Source organism: Pristiophorus japonicus, chromosome 8 (genome assembly GCF_044704955.1).
Source record: "Pristiophorus japonicus isolate sPriJap1 chromosome 8, sPriJap1.hap1, whole genome shotgun sequence".
Taxonomy (NCBI): Eukaryota; Metazoa; Chordata; class Chondrichthyes; family Pristiophoridae; genus Pristiophorus; species Pristiophorus japonicus.
The window spans coordinates 172,237,071-172,262,084 of NC_091984.1; the positions used below are offsets into that span (position 1 = coordinate 172,237,071).

The window sequence follows — 25,014 nt, forward strand, 5'->3', positions numbered from 1 at the left end:
TAACTGTAGAACTCCTTAACGCCGCCCCCCCGCCGCCTCTCCATCTCCTTCTTTAAGGCCCTTCTTGAAACCGACCTCTTTGGTCAAGCATTTGGTCACCCCTCGTAATATCTGCTCCTTTGGCTCAGTCTTTGTTTTTTTTTTAAACGCCACTGTGAAGTGTGTGTTAAAGGCGTTATATAAGGGCAAGGTTTTGTTGTAATTGTTCTGTCCTCATTTCTTGTCAAGGGCTGCAACCCTAAATGGTGTCTTGCTGGAAGGGTGCTCTGAGCAACGCGGCAGTGTGCCACCCATGCACTGATGGAGCTGGGTCTCTGTGCACAGTTCTCTCGACAGTCAGCTCCTGGTGTTAAATATGGCAGGCAACCTTGGCAGTAAGAGGCAAGATGCCTACCAGTATATTTTGAATTGTCACCAAGCATGACACAGCACCTTCAGAACAGAAGGGCAGAAAATTAGGGAACAAATATATTCATTGCGAGATCATGATGTCAAGCACAGAGGTAGTCAGATATATGCTGAGGGGTTTAATATCTTTTGGTGGTGTGTTCTTAATGCATTCAGAATGAATCCTTATGGTATTAAAATGGTACAGAAATTAATTTTATCTGAACACCATTTACCTGTGTGTTACCAGAGAAAATGAATCTCTAGGTAGCAATGTGTTTTATATTAAATTAATTATGACATAACTAATACATTATATAGAAATTAGCTTTTAAATTCTATTATGTATGAAGTTCTTCATTTGTAGGAGAGACCAAAACTAGGAGCCATAAATATAAGATAGTCACCAATAAATCCAATGGGGAATTCAAGAGAAACCTCTTTATCCAGAGAGGGTTTAGAATGTGGAACTCACTACCACGGGGAGTAGTTAAGGACAATAGCATAGATACATTTCAGGGAAAGCTAGATAAACACATGAGGGAGAAAGGAATAGTAGGATATTCTGATAGGGTTAGATGGGAGGGAGGAGGCCCAGGAGGAGCGTAAACACCGGCATGGGCCACTTGGGCTGAACAGCTTGTTTCTGTGCTGTAAATATTCTGGGGGATAAACTGAGTTCTGTAGCGCCCATTTTTTAGGCGCTAATCGTTTGCTTGAAAATGACGTTCAGGATGCGCATGCCCACTTCGGAAAAGAAGGGCCCAGACGCCATCTTGGTAAAGGGGGTTGCGCACGCGCACCTAACGACTGCTGGCAGCATGCACAGCACACAGATTATGATGTCAGTCAGTGTGCAGCTCTCATTTGGCATCAGCGCTGAACACAATGTTAAACAGCATGAAAGACCCCCACCAGAGGTTTCGGAACCACTTACAGGTTAGTTGCTGGATTATTCATTCTGGCTGCTGGTGTAATTCTATGCATTTTTGGAGCTTTCCTATACTTGTCTAAAGTTTGAATAGTCTACAGGGAGAGGTCTGGCTGGTGCTCAAGTACTTTTTTTAGTGGTATAAAGGCTTGTGCTGAAACAAGTTGCTTTCAGACATGTGTGGCCTGGTAGGCCTTCCTCTGGGAATTGAGCATGACTGGGAGAATGAAGAGAGGCCACGCAGAGCAGGACAAGCTGCTCGAAGAGGGAGGGGGAGAAGGGCTCTCAGGGGGAGGCCATACCTGCCAAGGGTCTTTAGGGAGAAATTCTATCACCTCAACTTCAGTGATGACCAATGCTTGAGACATCTTCTCTACACTAATGAGTTTGTGACTGAAATCTGCCAACAGTTGCAGCCTTGGAGCAGGGCAAGGACCGCATTGCCCGCGGCTGTCAAAGTGACTGTGGCTCTTAACTTTTATGCGATTTTCTACTTCTAGGCTGCTGCTGGAGATATAAGCAGCGTCTCACAGTTTAAAGTGCACTGCTGCATAAACGAACTCACTGTGGCTCTCTGTATAAAGAGAGACAGTTCCATCTCATTCCCTCTTACCAGAGACAAGCAGGCGGAGCGAGCACAGGGGGATTGCAGGCTTCCCCACGGTGCAGGGTGCCATTGACAGCAGCACATTGCCTTGCAGAGCCTCATGTGAACTTGGCCATTTTCATGAATCAAAAGGGATTCCACTCTCTCATCATCACAGGCAATCCCTCGGAATCGAGGAAGAAATGCTTCCACTCCTGAAGTGAGTTCTTTGGTGGCTGAACAGTCCACTACAAGAGCCACAGACCTCGTCACAAGTGGGACAGACAGTCGCCGAGGGAAGGGGCAGGGGGGTGGGACAGGTTTGCCACACGCTCCCTCCGTTGCCTGCGCTTGATTTCTGCATGCTCTCGCCGTTGAGACTCGAGGTGCTCAGCGCCCCTTCGGATGCACCCCCTCCGCCCAGGGTGGTCCTGGGCCAGTGACTCCCAGGTGTCAGTGGGGACGTCGTACTCCATCAGGGAGGCTTTGAGGGTGTCCCCGCAACGCTTCTGCTGGGATTCTCGTGTCTGGCATGCGAACTATGTGGCCTGCCCAGCGGAGCTGATCGAGCTCAACATCCAGCTGGTGTACAACCACAGGCAGCGCATCATGCAGGTGCATTCCCATTATTCTGGCAGTCGTCACAATTCCTTCATTTTGCAGCAGTCAGTGCCAGCTGTATTTGGCCCACCATAGCAAATCCAAGTCTGGCTACTGAGCAACAAGGGTTATCCACTCCTGACATGGCTCCTGACTCCGGTCCGGTACCAACACACACATGCACAGCAGGCCTACAGTGGGAGCCATGCTGCCACAAGAAACATTCTAGAGCACACCATCAGTGTCCTCAAGCAACACTTCCTCTGCCTGGAAAACCCTGGAGGAGCCCTGCAGTAATCAGCTGAGTTGATATCAAGATTTATGGTGGTTCACCTAACCATTATGAGGGAACAGCCCTTGCCACTGCCCATTAGGCGAGAAGCTGAGGAGCATGGGAAATGGGGGAGGAGGAAGTAGTGCAACAGGAAATGGAGGAACAGGAAGAGGAAGGGAGGCTGCAATGTAGTCAGCCCCTTTCTGCCCGGGTCTACCTGATCAAATAATGAATGAGCGATACCAGTAACCTCAACCACACCTCCCCATTCACCAACACTCCCACACTCCTTACCTTTCCTCTACCACTGGCAATCACACCATCCTCTTTCCGACAACACAAAAATAAAAGCCAACAGAAAATGTACATTCCAATCTAAATTTATAAATTCAATCATGACATTAGGTATACAAAAATAAACAAATCACCTTGTGCATTGCCTTCACCTCTCCTAGTGCTCCTCCGAGGTACTCCTTCAGTGGTTGCAGCAAGGCTGGTGGAAGGCTGCTGACCTTCAACTGAGGAGACTGCAGATGGTCTTGGACAACGACCTCGAGCAGCTCTGGGCCTAGAAGGCCCGGCTTCAGACTGCACCATCTCGGTTAGGCTGCAGCAGTCTGGGCTGGATAGCTCATAGCTGGATAATCGGCAACAGCAAGGGCACCGGCGGAGTGGCAGGGGCGGGAGCAGGAATGCTGTCATTCTGAGAAAGGACTGCAGATTCATGCTCTATGGAGCCACTGCCACTCTCCTGGGCTGAAGCCTAGTAAGCTGTTGGAGACAGATTGATGGACTGCTGTGACACCCTGGAAGCCCGTTTAAATACTGGTATCCAGAGCCATGATGGCAGTACTCAAACCTTTGGTGAAAGCTGTTTGTGCTGCGATGGAAGTTGTGACATCGGCCAACAGATGCTGCATCATGGAGGGCTCCACAGGTGGGCTGATGAAGGTGACCACCCGTTCCATGTTGGAGAGGACAGGCACCAAGCTCTGCACAAAGCCCTGTGCCACGTTGGTGCAGGACTCCTCCGTCCTCTTTGATATTGTGCACAAGCTTTTTGATATGGTTTCCAGTGCACCAAGCATTTGGTTCTGTACACCCATCAGCCTTCTTCTGTAGCCTGGTCCATCAAAGTCCTCAGCTGAGTCCTCTGCAGCAGTAGTGTGTGACCTCGCCCTCTGGCGAGGTGTCATCTGCACTATCCTTTCCCCCCGCCTTGATCCCTCAGCACTTGTGCCCGGTATCTCACCACATGCAGATCCCTCCTCGTTCCTAGCCTCTAAAATAGGTGCAGTATCAGTATCTGAAGTGATGGCTACAAATGTCTCTTCATCTTCACTATCTTTGTCCTATTCCTCCAGCGGGCAGGAACGATGGGCTGACTGGCCAGCTTCTGTATGGTGAAATTCTATGGATATCTGAAATGAAAAAGAGACAAGGTTTGGGTTGTGGTGAGGGGACAGGATAAAGTAAGAAGTGCATGCTTACACCCTGTGCAGCTTCTCAGTCAGAAGAGATTGAGGGAAGAGGGAGATGTGGGATGAGAGAAGGAGGTTTAACCATTCAGGTAGCCTTATCAATACTCGCTTCAGCAGCACCAGTGGCCATGGCCTCAGTAATGGCCCTTCCCATCATGGCCAGCACTGTCTCCTCCATGGGGGTCAAAACATGCAGGTGTGCTTCTTCTCCTCGTGTGAGATCATTAAACTTCTTCCTGCACTGCAGCCATGTTCGAAGAGCATCACTCCTGGCATTGACACCCACTGCTACTCCTTCCCAGTGTCTCTTGAGCTTGTGTATGGCCTCCTACCCCCGATGGATACAGGACCTCTCTCCTCATTTCCGCCTCTGTCACCAAGGCCTGCAGCACATTATCAGAAAATTTGGTGCACGCTCTCTGCCATATTTTGCCATTCTTCAATTTTTGACCGCGAAGATTCAGCTCACAAAGGATTCCAACCACCTATTCCAGCCACAATGCACCTCCCCTTTATGAGGTGCAGGCTGCCTTCAAGTAGCACCTGCCACTCACGATATCAGGTCCCCTGCTGATGCACGCAGCCAATGAACAGCATAGGTAGCACTGGCTGCACGCAGCAATCATTTAAATCAGCAGGTAGCATGTTAAATCCGTGCTGCCTGCATTGCAATGAATGGGCGTGAGTTAATTGCATGCCAGGATGCCCCGCGCCCTGTTTCAGAGGGTTAGCCAATTTCTCTCCCTATGTAATTCTAGTCTTGTGTAAAAATGGAGTGACAAGTGGGCTTTGCTGGACTGCATGAAATAAAATATATTGATTTTTTTTTTATGTACAGTGTGTCCTTGGAAGGGAAAAACAAAGTGTGTGAAGAGGAGGTGATTCCAATCCTGGTGGCACTGCTTAGTGACCCGGATCCCGAGGTCAGGGCCACAGCAGCAGGAGCACTCATCTTTGCCACCATCACCACACAAGGTGAGTGACTGACAACCAATGTAGAAGAGACCTCACGTCCATTTTGTCAATCTACGCAGACTGAGCTAAATACCACATCCACCAGTGTGCAATGGCGCCCCGTGTTCTCGATGGTTCATTACACCAGAGGGTTGATTCAGTATTGTGCATAGGCTTTAGCTACTTCCATTTCTAGAGCCCTATTATACTACGAATATCTCTTTCCACCCGTTTCAACAAATTCCTGCTCCCAGTGTTCCCTCTCTTTATGCCCTTGTAGTGTTTGTAGAGTTTGCTTTTTGTTGTTTTTCTATTTAAATGGCTCTATTCATCCACTTTGGGAACTGCTTATTTAGTTTATATTGATTGTTCTCAGATATGCATGCACTCTGCATATACATCATCATAAAAATGTTACAATTTTCCTCAACTGAGGTATTTTGGCAAATTTACATAAACATAAGAACATAAGAAATCGAAGCAGGAGTAGGCCATTTGGCCCCTCGAGCCTGCTCCGCCATTCAATAAGATCATGGCTGATCTGATCATGGACTCAGCTCCACTTCCCTGCCCTCTCCCCATAACCCTTTACTCCCTTATCGCTCAGAAATCTGTCTATCTCCGCCTTCAATATATTCAATGACCCAGCCTACACAGCTCTCTGGGGTAGAGAATTCCACAGATTTACAACCCTCTGAGAGAAGAAATTCCTCCTCGTTTCCATTTTAAATGGGCAACCCCTTATTCTGAAACTATGCCCCCTAGTTCTAGATTCCCCCACGAGGGGAAACATCCTCTCTGCATCTACCCTGTCAAGCCCCCTCATAATCTTATATATTTCAATAAGATCACCTCTCACTCTTCTAAACTCCAATGAGTATCGGCCCAACCTGCTCAGCCTTTCTTCATCAGACAACTTTTTACTTTTCATCATTCCTCACCGCTTTGAATTCTGTCATTACTCACACAATCCTGACGCATTATGTCAGTGTTGACTACTCCCTGTTCCCAGCTGATTTCAACTTCCTCTTTGCCCCACAGAACAAAGAAAAGACCATTCGTTTCATTTACGGCCCTGCAATGCCCACTCCTCCCCAGCCCCTCCTGTATAAACAGCTGCACCATGCCCTTTTTCACCCTGTTTGAACAGGAATCTATGAGCATTGTATAAGCCTGATACCTAAATTCAAGTGATTAGTTAGGTTGTCAAGTAACTGGTAAGCTAGGGTGGTGTAATAGTACATCATGGGCCTCAATTTTGGCCCAGCCCGTTTTTCGGTGCACTTCGGTTTTCCGAGGTGCGGCAAAAAATGTTGTTGCCACTTGGGCTGCTGTCCAGCCGCTTCCCTGCAGTCGTGCAACGTGGCCAGTCGAGTCAGGAGTGGAGCCATCGTTCTGCGCCGAAAACTGTGCCGGGACATCTGCACATGCGCAGTGGACTCCACTGGTGAGGTCCGTGCATGCGCCGTAGCGCTGCGAGTCTGTGACAACAGTAGGACTCTGCGTGGCGATGGGCTCCTTCAGGTAAAGTTCTCTACATTTATTCTGCCTCCTTTGTTGGGGCGGGCAGAGAAGAGTTATAAGGTTGATCTTTAGTGTCAAGGGTCTGAGTTGTGAGGAAACACTTGAGAAACAGGCTTTTCATGGGTTCAAACTGGTAAAAGATAACTTTTTAGCTGCTATCAAAGTTCTTCGCACAGTGAGTGCTCAGCACTTGGAATTGGATTCCCAGGCATAGTGGTGGAGGTGAAAAGTCTGGGTGACAGGCAGGAGCACTATCAGTTCTCCTGCCCACCCCAAGCCCTGGCCTCCCGCACTGGCCGGCCCGCTGTCTTCCTGGGCGTGTTTGAAGATGAAGGTAGGACTTACTTCAATTTTTTATTTTTTATTGAATTCTTATTACTTTTTGTTTGCAAGGTTTGGTGGTTTGTAAGGCTTGGTGGTTTGTAAGGTTTGGTGGTTTGTAAGGCTTGGTGGTTTGTAAGGTTTGGTGGTTTGTAAGGTTTGGTGGTTTGTAAGGCTTGGTGGTTTAGGTGCAGGCAGATCCTCTTCGTTTCCCTCCCCTACCCCAGGCCGAATGGCCAATGATGTACCTACCTGCATCAATTTCTTTAACTCTCTGCAAGGGTTTTCTGAAGTGGCCACATACGTTGGCCTAAGTAGATTTGGAGTAACTATTAGTTGGCCAAAGTTGCCTCAATGGGCAGAACTGGCATAGGTGGCTGGTAACGTCCCCTTTTGAGAATAAAAATTAACCTAAAATAATTGTAACAAACTAACTCAGTTACACTGGTGCAAATTGATTGGGGAAAATGGGGATTTTTAAGTTACGCCAGAAAAACCAAGTTACTCCAAAAGAATGGAGCAACTCCTGGCCAAAATTGAGCACATGGCCGATACACAGTGACACAGAGTTATTGGATGGAATTTGTGGGCATAAATTCGGAGATGTTCTTCCTTGGCATGTGCCAGGAGCACATGATCACAAAATTGCTGCTCCCAATGAAGTTAATTACATAGGATTACATCGGATATACAGCACAGAAACAGGCCATTCGGCCCAACCAGTCCATGTCGGCGTTTATGCTCCACTCGAGCCTCCTCCCGTCTTTCCTCATCTAAATCTATCTGCATAACCCTCTATTCCCTTCGGCCTCACATGCTTGTCTAGCCTCCCCTTAAATGCATCGATACTATTCGCTTCAACCACTTCCTGTGGTAACGAGTTCCACATTCTCACCGCTCTTTGGGTAAAGAAGTTTCTTCTGAATTCCCTGTTGGATTTCTTGGTAACTATCTTATATTGATGGTCTACAGTTTTGCTCTCCCCCCACAAGTGGAAACATTCTCTCTGTATCCACTCTATCAAAACCTTTCATAATTTTAAAGACCTCTGTTAGGGCACCCCTCAGCCTTCTTTCCTGATATACCCTCACATTTCTGGTATTATCCTTGTAAATCTTCTCTGCACCCACTCCAGTAACTCTATATCCTTGTTATAATATATAATAATATGCAGTGCTTTTAATGGGTAGTAAATCACGAGCTGGCAGTGCTTAGTTTTGCAATACACGATTCCAGTGTGAGCCAGGGAGTAGTGCAGCTCCCTGGAAACATGTGATTCCCCTCTCTGCCCCCACCTTGTTAAGACCCTAATTTTAATTGTAGAGTCAGTGGAAGCTGAAAGCAGAGGATCAATTACCCTGACTATGCCCAGGCGGAGGCATAGGAACAAGTCCTTCCTCTCTTTGCTCATAGTAGTCATTGGCCTCCGTTGGCCTGAATAGAGGAGGAGAACAGAGAAAAATACCTCCTACCGTATCACATTCAAGCACAGCAGCACCAAACTCTTATCTCGATATATGAAATACATGACCTATGTGGCATTCTGGATTGGGATCAGTGGCTGACAGAACTAACGTTGCAATCTAATTACTCCAGTAAAGTATGTCTTCTTCTTCCTCTTCTTAGGCAGTCCCTCGGAGTCGAGGACGACTTGCTTCCACGCTAATATGAGTTCTCATGAGACTGAAGAGTCCAATGCGGGACCGACAGTGTCTGTCACAGGTGGGGCAGACGGTGGTTGGCGGGACGGGTGGGTGGGGTGCTTGGGTTGTCGTGCACTCCTTGCGCAGTTTGCGCTTGGCTTCCGCATGCTCCCGGCGAAAAAACTCAAGGTGTTTGGTGTCTTCTCGGATGCTTCTCCTCCACTTTGAGCGGTTTTGGGCCAGGGATTCCCAGGTGTCAGTGGGGATGTTGCACTTTTTCAAGGAGGCTTTGAGTGTGTCCTTGAAGTGTTTCCTCTGCCCACCTGGGCCCGCTTGCCGTGTCGGAGCTCTGAGTAGAGCACTTGTTTCGGGAGTCTAGTATCGGGCATGGGGATGATGTGGCCCCTCCATCGGAGCTGATCGAGCGTGGTAAATGCTTCAATGCTGAGGATTTTGGCCTGAGCGAGAACACTGACGTCGGTGCGCCTATCCTGCAATGGATTTGCGGGATCTTGCGGAGGCAGCGTTGGTGGTACTTCTCCAGTGTTTTGAGGTGCCTGCTGTACATAGTCCATGTCTCTGAAGCATATAGGAGGGACGGTATCACTACTGCTCTGACCATGAGCTTGGTGCTGGGTTTGAGGTCCTGGTCTTCAAATACACTCTTCCTCAGGCAACCGAAGGCTGCACTGGCACACTGAAGGCAGTGTTGGACTTCGTCATCGAAGTTTGCCCTTATTGACAGTAGGCTCCCAAGGTATAGAAAGTGCTTCACGTTGTCCAAGGCCTCGTCATGGATGTTGATAATCAGGGGGCAGTACTGTGTGGTGGGGGCAGGTTGGTAGAGAACCTTTGTCTTACGGGTGTTTAGTGTAAGGCCCATACTCTCGTACACTTCGGTGAAGGTGTTGACGATGGTTTTCAGTTCAACCTCCGAGTGTGCGCAAACACAAGCGTCGTCTACATACTGTAATTCAATGACAGAGGATGAGACAACCTTGGATCTGGATTGGAGGCGATGGAAGTTGAACAGTTTCCCGTTTGTTCTGTAGATTAGCTCCACTCCAGCGGGGAGCTTATTGAGCGTGAGATGAAGCATTGCAACAAGGAAGATCGAGAAGAGCGTTGGTGCAATGACACAGCCTTGCTTGACCCCGGTTCGCACGTTTATTGGGTCTGTGGTTGATCCATTGGTCAGGATCACGGCTTGCATGTCATCGTGAAGCAGTCAGAGGATGAACTTTTGAGGGCAGCAGAATTTGAGGAGGACAGTTCATAATCTCTCCCGGTTGACAGTGTCAAAGGCCTTTGTGAAGTCAAAGAAGGTCATGTACAGAGGCTGGTGCTGCCCCCTGCATTTTTCTTGAATTTGATGCGCGGTGAAGATCATGTCCATTGTGCCCCTTAGTGGGCGGAATCCGCATTGCGACTCTGGGAGGAGTTCCGCAACAACTGGGACATGGTGATTGAGGAGGATTCTTGTGTTGACTTTTCCTGTGGCAGACAGCAGCGAAACTCCTCTGTAATTACCGCAATCAGACCTAACACCTTTCTTGAAGATGGTCATGATTACAGCGTCTCTGAGATCCACTGGCAAGCTCTCCTCCTTCCAAATAAGAGAAATGAGTTGATGGATTAGCACCAGTAGTGCTTCTCCACCATGCTTTAGTGCTTCGGCGGGGATTCCATCTGCTCCTGAGGCCTTGTTGTGCTTTAGTTGTCAGATGGCCTTTTCAACCTCATGCCGGCCTGGGATTGTGCTGAGGTGGTGGCGGGTAGCATGCTGAGGGATGGAGTCAAGGACACTCCCGTCAAAGACAGAGTCTCCGTTAAGAAGATCTTCGAAGTAAAGTAAATAATGCTTCTGGGAGCCCATTGGTGTGCTCTTCATGCCCTCAAAGCCCCGCTGTGTCATGTGGGTAAATGAATTACTTCACGTCACTGAGTTTAAATATTTGATACATTCAGTAAAGAAGGAAGAGGAAATGAGCCGTAGGATGCATAACTTACCATACGATACTCCAATTAAAGGAAATTCAGAGAGGACAGAGTAGAGATGAGCTGTTTCACTGGGGGGCTCAGTTTTACATGGAATTAGAATTTACAATGATGAAATATCATTTGCATGAGAAAATGACACAGCTGTGGGACTCGGAGACTAATAATTGGGTTATTGTTGGCTACTTCTAGCTATGACTGTATAAGATGCTGTAAAACAGAGTAACAGCTAAAAATTCATTTGAACCAAGGGAAGGTAAGGTTTGGGCGGATGTGTCAAACATGCACAGCCCGGGCTGAAAGGGGCTGTGTTGCCTCCTCCTTTCCACTTCCTGCTCTTCCGCTTCCTCAGCTGGTTGCAATATGCCTGGTGACAAGGGCTGTGCCGTCATGATGGCGAGCTTGTGCAGCGAAAGCGTTGTTTAAGGACGCCTATGGTCTGCTCTGTCAGATTCCATGTGGCAGCGTCGCTTTCGTTACCAGGTGGTCAGCAGATAGCCCTTGCCATCCATTAGCCACCCTCTGGTTTGTCATGGTGGCTCAAAGACTGAGGGAATAGCGGATTGGCGCAGAATAAAAGCATCATGACTGCTGCCAGGATACCGGGCATTCACCATCATGATGTGCTGAACATGGTCGCACACCGACTGCACATTCAGTGACTGGTAGCCTTTGCAGTTGCGGTACATCTCAGTATTTAGATAAAGTGTTCACAAAGCCACGTGCCTGCAGCCGATGGCACCCTGCACAATGGGGAAGTCCGCTATCCTGGCAAAGCCATGTGCATGCTTTGCCTGCTTCTCTCTGGTCAAAGAGAGGACAATGAAGTCCCCTCTCCTGGCATAAAGAGCGCCTGTCACCTCTCTTATGCAGCAATGGACGGTGAACTGGGAGATGTTAAAATAAGAACATAAGAAATAGGAACAGGAGTAGGCCATACGGCCCCTGATGTGAGAGATGTCGCCTGATCCAGCCTGGAAGGATCCCGATGTAAGGAAATTCAGGGCCTCAGTCACCTTCACAGCCCCTGGCAGTGCTGTCCTTGCCCTGGTGTGAGGCTGCAGGTCTGGTTGCAAGAGGTGGCAGAGTTCTGTGAGCACTTCCTTTGTAAAGCACAGATGCCTCAGACACTGCTCTGGGCTCAGGTTGAGGTAAGAGAATTGCTCTCGGAAGACCCTAGGTAGGGAAGGCCTTCTGTTGAGAGCCCATCTCCCCCTCCTCCTCCTCTCTCTGTGAGCAGCTTATCCTCTTCTTCACTGCCCCTGCTCCATCTCTTTGTCATGCTGCAGGCCAAGGGGGATGGTAACTAGAGCTCCCATGACAGGGAGAAAGTGGTCTGAGCAGAACCTTTGAAGTCAGAACCCAGGCCTTCTCCACTTGCAGCACTGCTCCCTGTCACCTCACCAACTTTGAACAATTCTGGAAAGCTCCAAAATACTCCCACAAACTTACACAGAGCCAGTAGAAATTAATCAGCAACTAACCTTAGAGTGGTTGCTGATCCCTTTAAATATCACTGGTGGGAGGGTCCTTGCTGCTGCTGAATGCCTGTTCAGCTATGCGTAGTTAACACAGGGCGTTAGCTCCAGCGTGAGGACAAAAATGGCAGCGCTGGCGTCAAATCAGCACTGCACGCTGATTGACATCACAATCGGCCTACTCTACATACTTCTGGCGCATGCTCCTAACGCCTGCTGTCACCGCCCTCACCAAAATGGCATCCTGAAGTGCGCGCGCACGGTGTGGATGCCAATTTTGGCCAGAAAATTGGGCGCTACAAAGCAGAATTTCAAGCCCTCTAGGATTTCCTCTTTCACCCTGTATTTTTATGCCTTTATATTTCTGCAGCATTTACTTCAGTTTGATAAAAACACAATAGAAAGGCTCTCTCAGTGGATGAATGTAACATGTGGTGTGGTACAGAGTAATACAGACCACAGCAGTCCCAGGGTCCATCCCTGGTCTATTCCAAATGAGCTGCTCTCAACCAGGGCAGTGGTGAAGGCACTACAATTGATCTCTGTGGTACTGGTTTATGGGGGAAGCAGCAGCCAGAGCTCCTCATTGCCATCCGGCAACCAATGCGGGAAAGTCATCATCATCATCATAGGCAGTCCTTCGGGATCGAGGAATACTTGCTTCCACTCTTAGCATGAGTTCTTAGGTGGCTGTACAGTCCAATATGAGAACCACAGTCTCTGTCAGTGGAACAGATAGTCGTTGAGGGAAAAGGTGGGCAGGGAGACTGGTTTGCCGCACGCTCCTTCCGCTGCCTGCGCTTGATTTCTGCATGCTCACGGCGACGATACTTGAGGAGCTCAGCGCCCTCCCAGATACACTTCCTCCACTTAGGGCAGTCTATGGCCAAGCGGGAAAGTGCATGCTACTTGACATCAGGTTGGACACGATTGTGCTGAGCTGTGATGCAGCTTATAACTGAATACCTTAACAGTGATTGGAGCATGGGCAGATACAGCAGGAGCAGCGAGGTCGGGGCGAAGGAGCGGCGAGCGACTGTAGAGAGATGTGATCGGGGCCCAGGGGAGGCGTGAGTTCGGGTCCAGGGGCCCAGGGACAGCACGGGCCAGCCCACACTGCGATACATGTGTGCACTAGGTCCGTGCAGCAGAGCTGGTCTCCAGTCCTCTTGGATAATCCTTGCCACTGGACCAAGTCGCATGAATTTCTCAAGTATTTTTTCTCTTCTGATATTAATTACTTTGGCCGGAATTTTCTAGGGTTTCAGTGAATGGGATCGGTGGCAGGTCAGGTGGGAAAGTATTTTTATACAGCGGGTCAGGATCCCGCTGTCAACCTGCCATAACACACCTTTCCCAATGTTCACTCTGTCAGTGTTGAGCAGACCCGACAGGCAGCGGCGGGCGATCAAATTAAACTCATTATAATGTACTTAACAGACCCATAGCTGGCTTTTTTTTAACTTACTTTTTAACTTTAGCTTCATGGCCACAGGAACCACGCTGTTTGGGGACCATGTCTATCAACCTGAGGTGGGAGTTCAGTGGCCATTGCTCCAGCTGATTATTTGACGGCTTCAAATGTACAGAAAAAGCTCCCACCTGACAGAGATCACTTTCCTCAGCCACAAACTGTTTCTCAGTCCATTTCCAGCACAGATTCTGCATTTTCCACTCGCCATCCACTCTCACCTCATTGGAAGAAGTCTCTCACCATTGACAGAATGCTTTTGTCATCTCTACTTCATCTGCCATCAATTCCATGAACATGGGTGCCATTTATACTGTCTCACCTTGGTCCTCAGAATCCGACCACAATCATCCCCAACACCAGCAGCACCAGGCACACCAGCAGCACCAACAATAACACCAATCTCCGCAATCTCCTGATGCTGCACAGGACACAGGACATCAGTACCTGAGCACATTGCTGTCCAGGATGCCAGGGATGGTCTCACCATGGCCAGGTTTACTTCACTTGGTGCTGTCCCCCTTGACTGCCATATGATGCGCCAGGTTGGCACCACCTCACACCAACACCATAAAGCATCCCTACAATGCCCAAGCCATTCCTTTCACACTCACCACCATTGCGGGGGTTATCATTATGTCTCACCATTCACTGCAACTCACTAAGCCACTTCCAAAGGTGTGCACAAATCTGGCCAAGAACGGAAAGTGTTGAAAATAAAGGTTTCAATGTTTGACAGCACATTAACAGAAACTTTGCATGAACATTGCATAAAACACCCAAGTGGCTACCCATGTGTGTTGTTAGTTGGTATGATTGAAGTAGGATGAGGGTGAGTGTGAGGAGTGGTTAATGAGATGGGGGTGTAATAATGTAGATAGAGAAAGAGAAATTGGTGGAGGTGCGAGGTAAGTTGGTGTGAGTAAGGATGTGCAGGAGTAGTGAAGGGAAGTCAGATCTAATGAGATCACTGAAAGGTTTGCGACACTGCACCCAGGTCCTCCTGACCACATCCCTGCTGGTGATCTCTTCTGCAATGTGCAACCAGGCTGTGCTGGTGACCTGGGGAGGTCTCTTCCACCCAGGAGAAGGGAAGAGGACTTCCCTGCATGCTGTGACTCGCTCCATAAGCATATGGAGGGAATCTTGGGAAAACCTGGGTGCAGCCCTGATGCTGTGTGAAATGATTGTCAGTGTTTGCAGCACCTCAATGGTAGAGAACACTGAAAGCACAAACATCAAAAGTAAAGTGGCTATGGTCCCTTTAAGGAAACCAGCTGATGACGCGCCATGAATGATGTCACCAGACCCACTTCCTCTAATTGGACCGGGAAATGTGCTGGACGGGCTTAATAAGCCCCCTTAACATAAATTAATTTTAGGCAGAGCGATGGAGCTAGCAGCAAGGCCACACCGGAACCTCCGAGGTGAACAAAATCCTGCGCTTAAGTTCCTCACTGTTGTTACCCCCTTGGTTCCCCACTATTTTTGGTATGCTTTTTGTGTCTTCTGTGAAGACAGATACAAAACATTTGTTTAAAGTCTCTGACACTTTCTTATTCGCCATTATAATTTCTCCTGTCTCAGCCTCTAAGGGACTCATGTTTACTTTTGTTACTCTCTTCCTTTTCACATACTTGTAGGAGCTCTTACAATCTGGTTTTAGATTTCTTGCTAGTTTACTCTCATATTCTATTTTCTCCCTTTTTATCAACTTTTTGTTCATCCTTTGCTGGTTTCTAAAGCTCTCCCAATCCTCAGGCTTATTATTATTCTTCACAGCATTATAAGCCTCTTCTTTTAATCAAGTACTATCCTTACCCCTTTAGTTAGCCACGGGTGGATCATTTTTCCTGTGGAGTTTTTGGGGAGAAATTGACCACCTTTGCGCCTCCTGTTAGCGCCTCAGAGGGCCAATAACGGGGCGCAAATGGGAATGCGACCGTGCAGGGCTAATTGAGCGACGCCCGCAAAATCCTTTGCCGCTTTTGCGCTGGTACTAAGACTTAGCAGCTCGGTCCCTAGCAACCTGGTGATTGTGACATCATCCGGTACGCAGCGCCCCGTTACCGTCCCGGATCAGAACTGCCCTCTTGCCGCCTGCCTGAGTGCCTGCTGTTAGCAACGGCAGCTAGAGGAGGTGGTATGCAGTCGGATGGCCGCTGGATGAGCGCATTTAAAGGCGTCAACATCCATTTTATTTTTACTCGGCAAAGAATGCTACCTTGTCAGTTTCACATAAACAAACAGGCTTGTTAACCGATTTCAATGTGTTTTTCAATTTAAGGAGTCTTCTGCCTCAGAAAAATTAATGGCCCTGAAATCCCAGCCTTTCCGGGTCCGTACAGAGCGTGTACGGACCCGGGAAGGCATCGCAAAAGCTGGTTTTCGGCGCGCAATGCAGATGCGCCAAAAACCAGCTTTTCCGATCTATCAAGTTTCTGTCTTGACAGATCCAATGCATCTCGGGGAGATGGACATTCCCACGGCAGAGATTGAGCTATTTGCCCATCTCTTGCCCAGCGAATGTCCTTAAAACTCTTGCGCCAGGTAAAAGCTGGCGCATAGTCTACTTTTACCAGCTTAAGAGTTTTAAAATATATCAAAGACACATAAAAATAGAATTAAAAAATACATATTTATGTTAAAAACCCTGCCCACTCAGGTAATTTTATTTTAAACCCGAATTAAAACTTTTTTTTTAAATCAGCAAATTTTCTTTTTCAAAAACATTTCTATCAACTTTAATTTCTATAATGTATTAATAATGTAAGGTGTTTTTAAATTTTTTATGCAGTGTTTGAGGGTGTTTCTCATTCATAGTAATACAGGTTGAACCTCCCTTATCCAGAACCCTCGGGATCAGATAAGGTATTTTTTCGGGACCAGATAAGGTATTGTTCCAGAGAAGGGATTTTTCCGGACGAGGGATGGTCACATTAAATTGGATGGTACAGGTACTGAGCAAGAGGATATCGGGGCTGGCTGGCTTGGGACTGGGAGTGTGGCAGAGAGATCATGGGGGGCACGGTGGATCGCAGGTTCAGGCCAGCGATTGCGCAAGTCGGCAGCGAGGAAGGACTTCAATTTGTTCAATTTGTTCATGTCGGAGTGGCCGGGAATGGTTTTAGATGAGGGGTGGTTCTGGATAAGGGAGTTCTGGATAAGGGAGGTTCAACTTGTAGGAGTTTCGGACGTACGAAACTCCTATTACTATGAATGAGAAAATACTTTACTGTGATTGGGTGTCCAGGCCCACGTGACTCCTACGGACGTCCCAATGTGAATGTGCTCCACTGCGCAAGAAGAGGAAGCCTCGAGTCCGGGTTCTCTGGTGGGCGTTCGACCAAAAGGTAAGTGCGCATCTTTTCTCCTATTTTTAATCGAACGCCCGTGGGAAGAAGAAATCGGGATTTCAGAGCTAATCACTTACATTTAGAAACATAGAAACATAGAAACATAGAAAATAAATGCAGGAGTAGGCCATTCGGCCTTTCGAGTCTGTACCACCATTCAATAAGATCATGGCTGATCATTCCCTCAGTGGCCCTTTCCTGCTTTCTCGCCATACCCCTTGATCCCTTTAGCCGTAAGGGCCATATCTAACTCCCTCTTGAATATACCCAATGAACTGGCATCAACAACTCTCTGCAGCAGGGAATTCCACAGGTTAACAACTCTCTGAGTGAAGAAGTTTCTCCTCATCTCAGTCCGAAATGGCCTACCCCTTATCCTAAGACTGTGTTCCCTGGTTCTGGACTTCCCCAGCATCGGGAACATTCTACCCGCATCTAACCTGTCCCGTCCCATCAGAATCTTATATGTTTCTATGAGATCTCCTCTCATCCTTCTAAACTCCAGTGTATAAAGGCCTAGTTGATCCAGTCTCTCCTCATATGTCAGTCGTGCCATCCCGGGAATCAGTTTGGTGAACCTTTGCTGCACTCCCTCAATAGCAAGAACATCCTTCCTCAGATTAGGAGACCAAAACTGAACACAATATTCCAGGTGAGGCCTCACCAAGGCCCTGTACAATTGCACTGCTCCTATACTCAAATCCCCTAGCTATGAAGGCCAACATACCATTTGCCTTCTTCACCACCTGCTGCCACTGAGAGAGCCGTCCTCACCCTGGTCTGAGGCTCGAGGTCTGGTTGCAGGAGGTGGCAGAGCTCTGTGACCACGTCCTTGCTGAAGTGCAGCTGAAGTGATATTTCAAAGTGCAACATTTCCATATTTTAATGGGGACTGTGCCGGCACTGGACCTTGCCCTCCGGCATCACCGTTGGAGGCAGCGGAGGCAGAGAGCAAGATTGGTAAATGTGGCCAGAGAGAGGAGGGCCAACAGGGCTATCAACAGGGGGCCTTACCCTCCCAGGGTATTCCAGCAGCAGTTCTCCTACATCAATTTAACTGAGGAACAGTGTCTTATAAGGATGCACTTCAGCAAGGATGTGGTCACAGAGCTCTGCCATCTCCTGCAACCAGACCTCTAGCCTCAGACCAGGGTGAGGACGGCTCTCTCAGTGGCAGTCAAGGGCACCATCGTGCTCCATTTCAAAGCTAGTGCATCCTTCCAGTGTGCAACAGGAGGCATATCTAACTTATCTCAGTTTGCTGTACATTGCTGAATCCACAACATCACAGATGCTCTCTACAGAAGGAAAAAAGACTACATTTCCTTCCCCATCACCAGAGAGAAGCAGCACGAGCGTGCATGTGGCTTTGCCAGGATAGTGGGCTTCCCCATGGTGCAAGACGTCACTGACTGCACCCACATGGCTTTGCAGGCGCAGCATAACAACCCTGAGGTATTCCATAACCGCAAAGGCTACCACTCACTGAATGTACAGCGAATCCGCACCGTCAATGCCCACTATCTTGGCAGCAGCCACGATGCCTTCATCCTGCGCCAGACCGGTGTGCCAACTCTGTTCCAGCCGCCACATCAAGCTTGCGGCTAGCTGCTGAGAGACAAGAGTTATCCGCTCTCCACCTGGCTCATGATTCCCCTCCCCTACCCCAACACTCCTGCCCAGCTCTCATAAAGCAACATCCATGCTGCGACCAGGAACATCATGGAGCAGACCATCGGAGTGCTCAAGCAACCCTTCCGCTGCCTTTACCGCTCGGGAGGAGCCCTCCAGTACTCGGCTGAGTGAGTGTCCCTTTTCGTCGTCGTCTGCTGCATGCTGCACAACCTGGCCATCATGAGTGCGCAGCCATTGGCATAGCCGCACCAGCTCAGGAAGAGAAAGAGGGAGACGGGGAGGACAAGGAAGAGGAGGAGGAGGAGCACGAACAGTTGCGATGGAGGAGGCAGTCACTCAATTGACCTCGTGACCGCCTCATCAGACTTCGGTTCCAATGAATTCGAGGTCACTTCCCCATCATTCCATCAATTTCTCATTCCGTACCACACCCCAAAGTTGAAATGAGACACAGCACCAAATCTGCAACATTCCATTAATAAATTTATCCAAATTCAGTAACCACATATTTACAACCCTTGTGCAAACCCTTACTTCCCCTCTACACTAAACTCCGCCTTACACTAAACATCCATAAGACAAAGGTCTTCCACCAACCTGACCCCGCCACACAGCACTTCCCCCTGGTCATCAAAATCCACGGCACGGCCTTGGACAACATGGACCATTTTCTATACCTCGGGAGCCTGTTATCAGCAAGGGCAGACATCGATGATGAGGTCCAACGCCGCCTCCAGTGTGCCAGCACAGCCTTCGGTTGCCTGTGGAAGAGAGTGTTTGAAGACCAGGACCTCAAATCTGGCACCAAGCTTATGGTCTACAGGGCAGTAGTGATACCTGCTCTTCTATATGGCTCAGAAACGTGAACCATATACAGTAGACACCTCAAAGCACTGGAGAAGTACCACCAGCGCTGCCTCCGCAAGATCCTGCAAATCCACTGGGAGGACATTCGCACCAACATCACTGTTCTTGCTCAGGCCAGCATCCCCAGCATTGAAGCACTGATCCGTTGGGCAGGCCACATCATCCGCATGCCCGACACGAGACTCCCTAAGCAAGCGCTCTACTCGGAACTCCGACACGGCAAGCGAGTCCCAGTGAGCAGAGGAAACGTTTCAAGGACACATTCAAAGCCTCTCTGATAAAGTGCAACATCCCCACCGACACCTGGGAATCCCTGGCTCAAGACTGCACAAAGTGGAGGAAGAGCATCCAGGGGGGCGCTGAACACCTTGAGTCTCATCTCCGGGAGCATGCAGAAATCAAGAGCAGACAGCAGAAGGAGGGTGCGGCAAACCAGTCCCACCCACCCCTTCCTTCAACCACTGTCTGTCCCACCTGTGACAGAAATTGTAATTTCCGCATTGGTCTGTACAGTCACCTGAGAACTCACTTTTAGAGTGAAAGCAAGTCTTCCTCGATTTCGAGGGACGGTGCCTTTTCCTAATCTACTGTCCCTACGTAGTGTCCCCCCAGTGGCTGCAGCAGGGCTGATGGAAGGCTGCTGAATTTCGGTACCAGAAACTATAATGGGTTGGAAGGCCTGGCTGTAGACTGCACCACCTCAGGCTGGGTGGCAGCAGTCTGGGCTGGCTGGATGACAGGCAGCGACAAGTGCAATGAAGCAGTGGCAGTGGTGGGATCAGGAATACTGTCATCCTGAGAGAGGACAGCAGGTTCCTGCTCCACTAACCCACTGCCACTCCCCTAGGGCAGCATCTCAGCATCCCCACCGATCTGCTGGGGCACAGATTGGTGGCCTGCTGCGACACCATGAGATCCCCGGTGGACTGTGGTGGACCCAGCGACGATGGCAGCAGTCAGAGCTTGCGTGGCATCCAGCTGAGACTGCATGAGAGCAGCCTGAGCTTCAATGCCAGCAATCATTACACCACTATGACGTTGTGTGGCTTCCGCCTGTGCTGCAATGGAAGCTGCCACATTGTCTGTCCCACCTGTGACACGCATCATGAGGTCTGGGTCCCCACGGTCTGTCTGTGAATCCATCATCCTCTGCAGACTGGCAATGATGGGCTCCATGGTGCATGCAGAGCTCTGTGCAATGCTAGAGGTGGACTCCTCCAACTTCCTTGCCATTGCCGAAAGGCTCTCGGGCACCCTTGCCATTGCACCTATCATCTTGGAGTGCATGCCCATCACCCTTCTTGTGAACGCCTCCCCATCAAGGTTCTCATCTGAATCCTGTGCAGCAGAACTCACGTGCGAACTTGCCCTCTGGGGAGCTGGCTCCTGAGCTACCCTTTCCCCTTGGCCTTGCTGCAGCCTGCTCATCCCCGGTGCATCACTGAGTGCAGACCCCTCTACTAAACTTGTCTCTAAAGATTGCGTAGCGCCAGGATCTGAGGTGGTGCCTGCGGGTGAGAGATGCAGTGACACGGTGCTTTGCGCCTCCTCCTCTTCTCCTTCCTCACTCTCAGGGGGAGGCTCATGGACAGCCTGGTCATCTGGTTGCTGATTATCTGAAAGCATAAAGGCACAGAACTCATGTTAAGGTGAGGGCAGGAGGCCAGGAATGGAGCAACGAAGGCAGAGGTACCAAGAGCTGGAAAGTGAGAAAGGATTGTGGTGTGAGGGGGAAGTGGGATGAGAAAAGGAGAGGGGATGAAGATACCATTGTTGTCCCCAACAGGGTCGACGTTGCCGATGGTAACAGCGCTCAACCTGCTGCCCAATGAGTTACAGCACATGCTCCTCATGGTCTGAGAGCTGTTGGAGCTGTGCATCACCCCCACCTGTCCTCTGCTGCTCCCTTCTATTGTGGGCCATCTTGGCCTGCAAGAGAAATGAACGTGTGTGAGTCAGAGTGCAGCTATGTGTTTGGGAGATATGCCTGCCATTGTTGAATAGCTGCAATTGTAAGCAAGGCGTGAGCTGGGGATGTGAGTTTGAGTAGGTGCAGATGCTTGGTGGGTGAGTGGTGGGACATGGTACTTTGTGCAGTATGTACAGACTGAGGTTCAGATGCTGGTATGTCGGACCTTTTGAAGCATGTACTCACCTTAACCATCTGAGTGAAGTCATTGAATTTCTTCCGGCACTGTATTAGACTGCTTACGACCACACCACTGGCCAAGACCTCCTGGGCCACTTCCCTCCACGTTGCCTTGAAGACCTGGGGCAATGGCCTCCTTCCAGTAGCTGAGAACAGAACTGCCCTCCTTTGTTCCACTCCCGCGACCAATGCCACCAATGCCTCCAATGCCTCGTCTCTAAAATGACGAGCTCTCTCCCTTGGAGTGGGATTAGCCATTATGGTCAGGGGATTGAATGGTTGCAGCAATGCTGATAATGAGGATCTGCACAATGATGCAACCCCCCCTTTAAGAGCTGGAAGGAGCCAGTGTGAATTATCATTCCCAATTGCATTAACCTGAAATTTATTCTCGCTCTGCTTTAAATGTGCTGTCTTTTGGATGAGACATTAAACCAAGGCCCTGTTTGCCTTCTCAGGTGGATATCAAATATCCCAGATACTATCTGAAGAATTGGGGAGTACTCCTAGTATCCCTACCAAATGTATTGTTCAACCAACATCACCAATATAGTATATCTGGTCATTTATCTCATTGTTGTTTGTGGGACCTTGCTGTGCACAAATTGGCTGGCACATTTTCCTACATTACAATAGTGACGTTCATTATCAACACTTCAAAAGTACTGTATTAGCTGCGAAGCGCTATGGGATGTCCTGAGTATATGAAAGGCGTTACATAAATGCTAGTTCTTTCATTCCTTGCCACTTTTCACTTAGTCTTTTACTGTGTAATAGGTTTGTTTGGTAGTTAAATCCTATGTTACAGACCAGCCCAGTGTTAGTCTTCTCCCTTCTATCGTCAAGTGAGATCACACGGACAAGGGATAAAAACAGTAAGCCAAAACAAAGCGAAGAGGGTACCTAGATAGCTGACCAAGTGAAAGCGCTCTTTGAGACACAGGTAGCAAAGGCAATGGCAGTAGTCCAAGATGCTGGGTTAGATTTTCAACTTGCTCCCCAGGCATTAATCTGGTGCTGTGGATCGCCTGCCCATTATGGAAACAGGCTGATTTTCATTGATTTCAATGGAAATAAGAATCAGGAGAGATGTAAAACGGGCTGCCAATTCCATATAAAAAGAAGGAAAGACTTGCATTTATATAGCGTCTTTCACGACCACTGCATGTCTCAAAGTGCTTTACAGCCAATGAAATACTTTTGAAGTGTAGTCACTGTTGTAATGTGGGAAACACCGCAGCCAACTTGCACACAGCAAGCTCCCACACACAGCACTGTGATAATTACCAGATAATCTGTTTTTGTTATTGAGGGATAAATATTGTCTAGGACACCGGGGATAACTCCCCTGCTGTTCTTCGAAATAGTGCCATGGGATCATTTACGTCCATCTGAGAGAGCAGACGGGACCTCAGTTTAACGTCTCATCCAAAAGACAGCATCTCCGACAGTGCAGCACTCCCTCAATTCTGCATTGGAGTGTCAGCCTAGATTTATGTGCTCAAGTCCCTGGAGTGTGGACTTGAACCCACAACCTTCTGACTCAAAGTTGAGAGTGCTACCCACTGAGCCAACCTCATCTCATAAGCAGGCCCTCGGAATCGAGGAAGACTTGCTTTCACTCCTAAACTGAGTCCTTTGGTGGCTGAACAGTCCAATGCGAGAGCCACAGACCCTGTCACAGGTGGGACAGACATTTGTCGGGGGAAGGGGGGGGGTGGAACTGGTTTGCCGCACGCTCCTTCCACTGCCTGCGCCACAGCTGACATGTCAGAGCAGATCAGCCATGATCTTGTTAAATAGCGGAGCAGGCTCGAGGGGTCAAATGGCCAACTCCTGCTCCTATTTCTTATGTTCTTATGTATCAGCGACCACCTGATTTGCACTATTGCACGAAGTCACAGTCTACCCCCACTTGATGACCACCCAAGTGGTGATGGTGAAAATGACCCCTGCTGAATGCAGAAAATATATAACAACATAAATCAAAAATGTAGCATAACCCACAAAGGAATTTTACATGAAAGAGATACCCATTGATCGAGCAGAATATATAAAAGCAGGGGATCAATGGCTTCAGGGGAAAAGAGCAAATATGCAACAAAACATAATGTAAAGAATTTGCAGTGCTTCAATAATTGCCTATCACAGCCACATGCAAGAATAATTTAAAAGACTAGTCGATGCTTTCTTGAATATTTTGTAATTTTGTACAGTCTGGAGAGCTCATTAACATCCAAGCAGTTGCATAATGAGGCTGAGCTGCAAATGGTGAATGCTGGAAAGCCAGGGCAGGTTTGATGTTCAGAGAGTGCAATCACGCCCCCTTCAACACTCAGTAATGTGAATGGCTATAACACTCAGAGTGCGACTGCAGGCAGCAATGTGTCAGGTACTGGGGCCTGCTGATAGCAGGAACGGGCCCTCACTGCCACAACCTAAGTAACATTAGAATGCCTTGTACATGCCACTAAATCGTGTTACAGCTGGATTAGTGTAGTGCTCACCACAAGGAATCAGAAATGAGCCTTGAGTTGGCGCAAATGTAATGCTTTTATTCATCAAAATTAACTTTCCAGCTACATTATCATATTTCTGTTTGCAGTGATAGTAGTCAGAAATCCCCGGCATTAATCACTGTAGGCCTTTTTCTCTGTACCAGATTTCATAAGAACATAAGAAATAGGAGCAGGAGTAGGCCATTCGGCCCCTCAAGCCTGCTCCGCCATTTAATAAGATCATGGCTGATCTTCTACCTCAACACTTTCCTGCACTATCCCCATATCCCTTGATTCCCTTAATATCCAAAAAGCTACCGATCTCTGCCTTGAATATACTCAAAATCCACAGCTCTCTGGGGTAGAGAATTTCAAAGATACACAATCCTTTGAGTGAAGAAGTTTCTCCTTATCTCAATCCTAAATGGCTGACTCCTTATTCTGAGACTGTGACTCCTAGTTCTAGACTCCCCAGCCAGGGGAAACATCCTCCCAGCATCTACCTGCTAAGCCCCTCAAGAATTTTATACATTTCAATAAGATCAGCTCTCATTCTTCTACACTCGAGGGAACATAGGCCTAGTCTGCTCAGTCTCCTCATAGGACAATCCCTCCATCCCAGGAACCAGTCTAGTGAACCTTCACTGCACTCACTCTAAGGCAAGTATATTCTTCCTTAGGTAAGGACACCAAAACTGTACACAATACTCCAGGTGTGGTCTCAAATAATTGCAGTAAGACTTCTTGGGTTAGAAATTGCACCCCGCCTGAAACGGGGTGCAATTGTTTTGCAATGGTTTTCACCACAGCTGTGGTTGAGGTTGTCGCTTGAGCGAAATTCCGCTCTTTGCTGTTTTTTTT

At 48.5% G+C, this 25,014-nt stretch overlaps 1 protein-coding gene across 1 annotated transcript in view; it reads left to right on the forward strand.

Annotated features, from left to right (window-relative positions):
- Positions 1-25,014, forward strand: part of rsph14 (radial spoke head 14 homolog) — a 1,169,762-nt gene that overhangs the window by 1,139,409 nt on the left and 5,339 nt on the right. Inside the window, exon 5 of the mRNA XM_070887531.1 lies at positions 5,098-5,234. Coding sequence (XP_070743632.1) covers positions 5,098-5,234 — 137 coding nt within the window. The remainder of the gene's footprint in view (positions 1-5,097; positions 5,235-25,014) is intronic.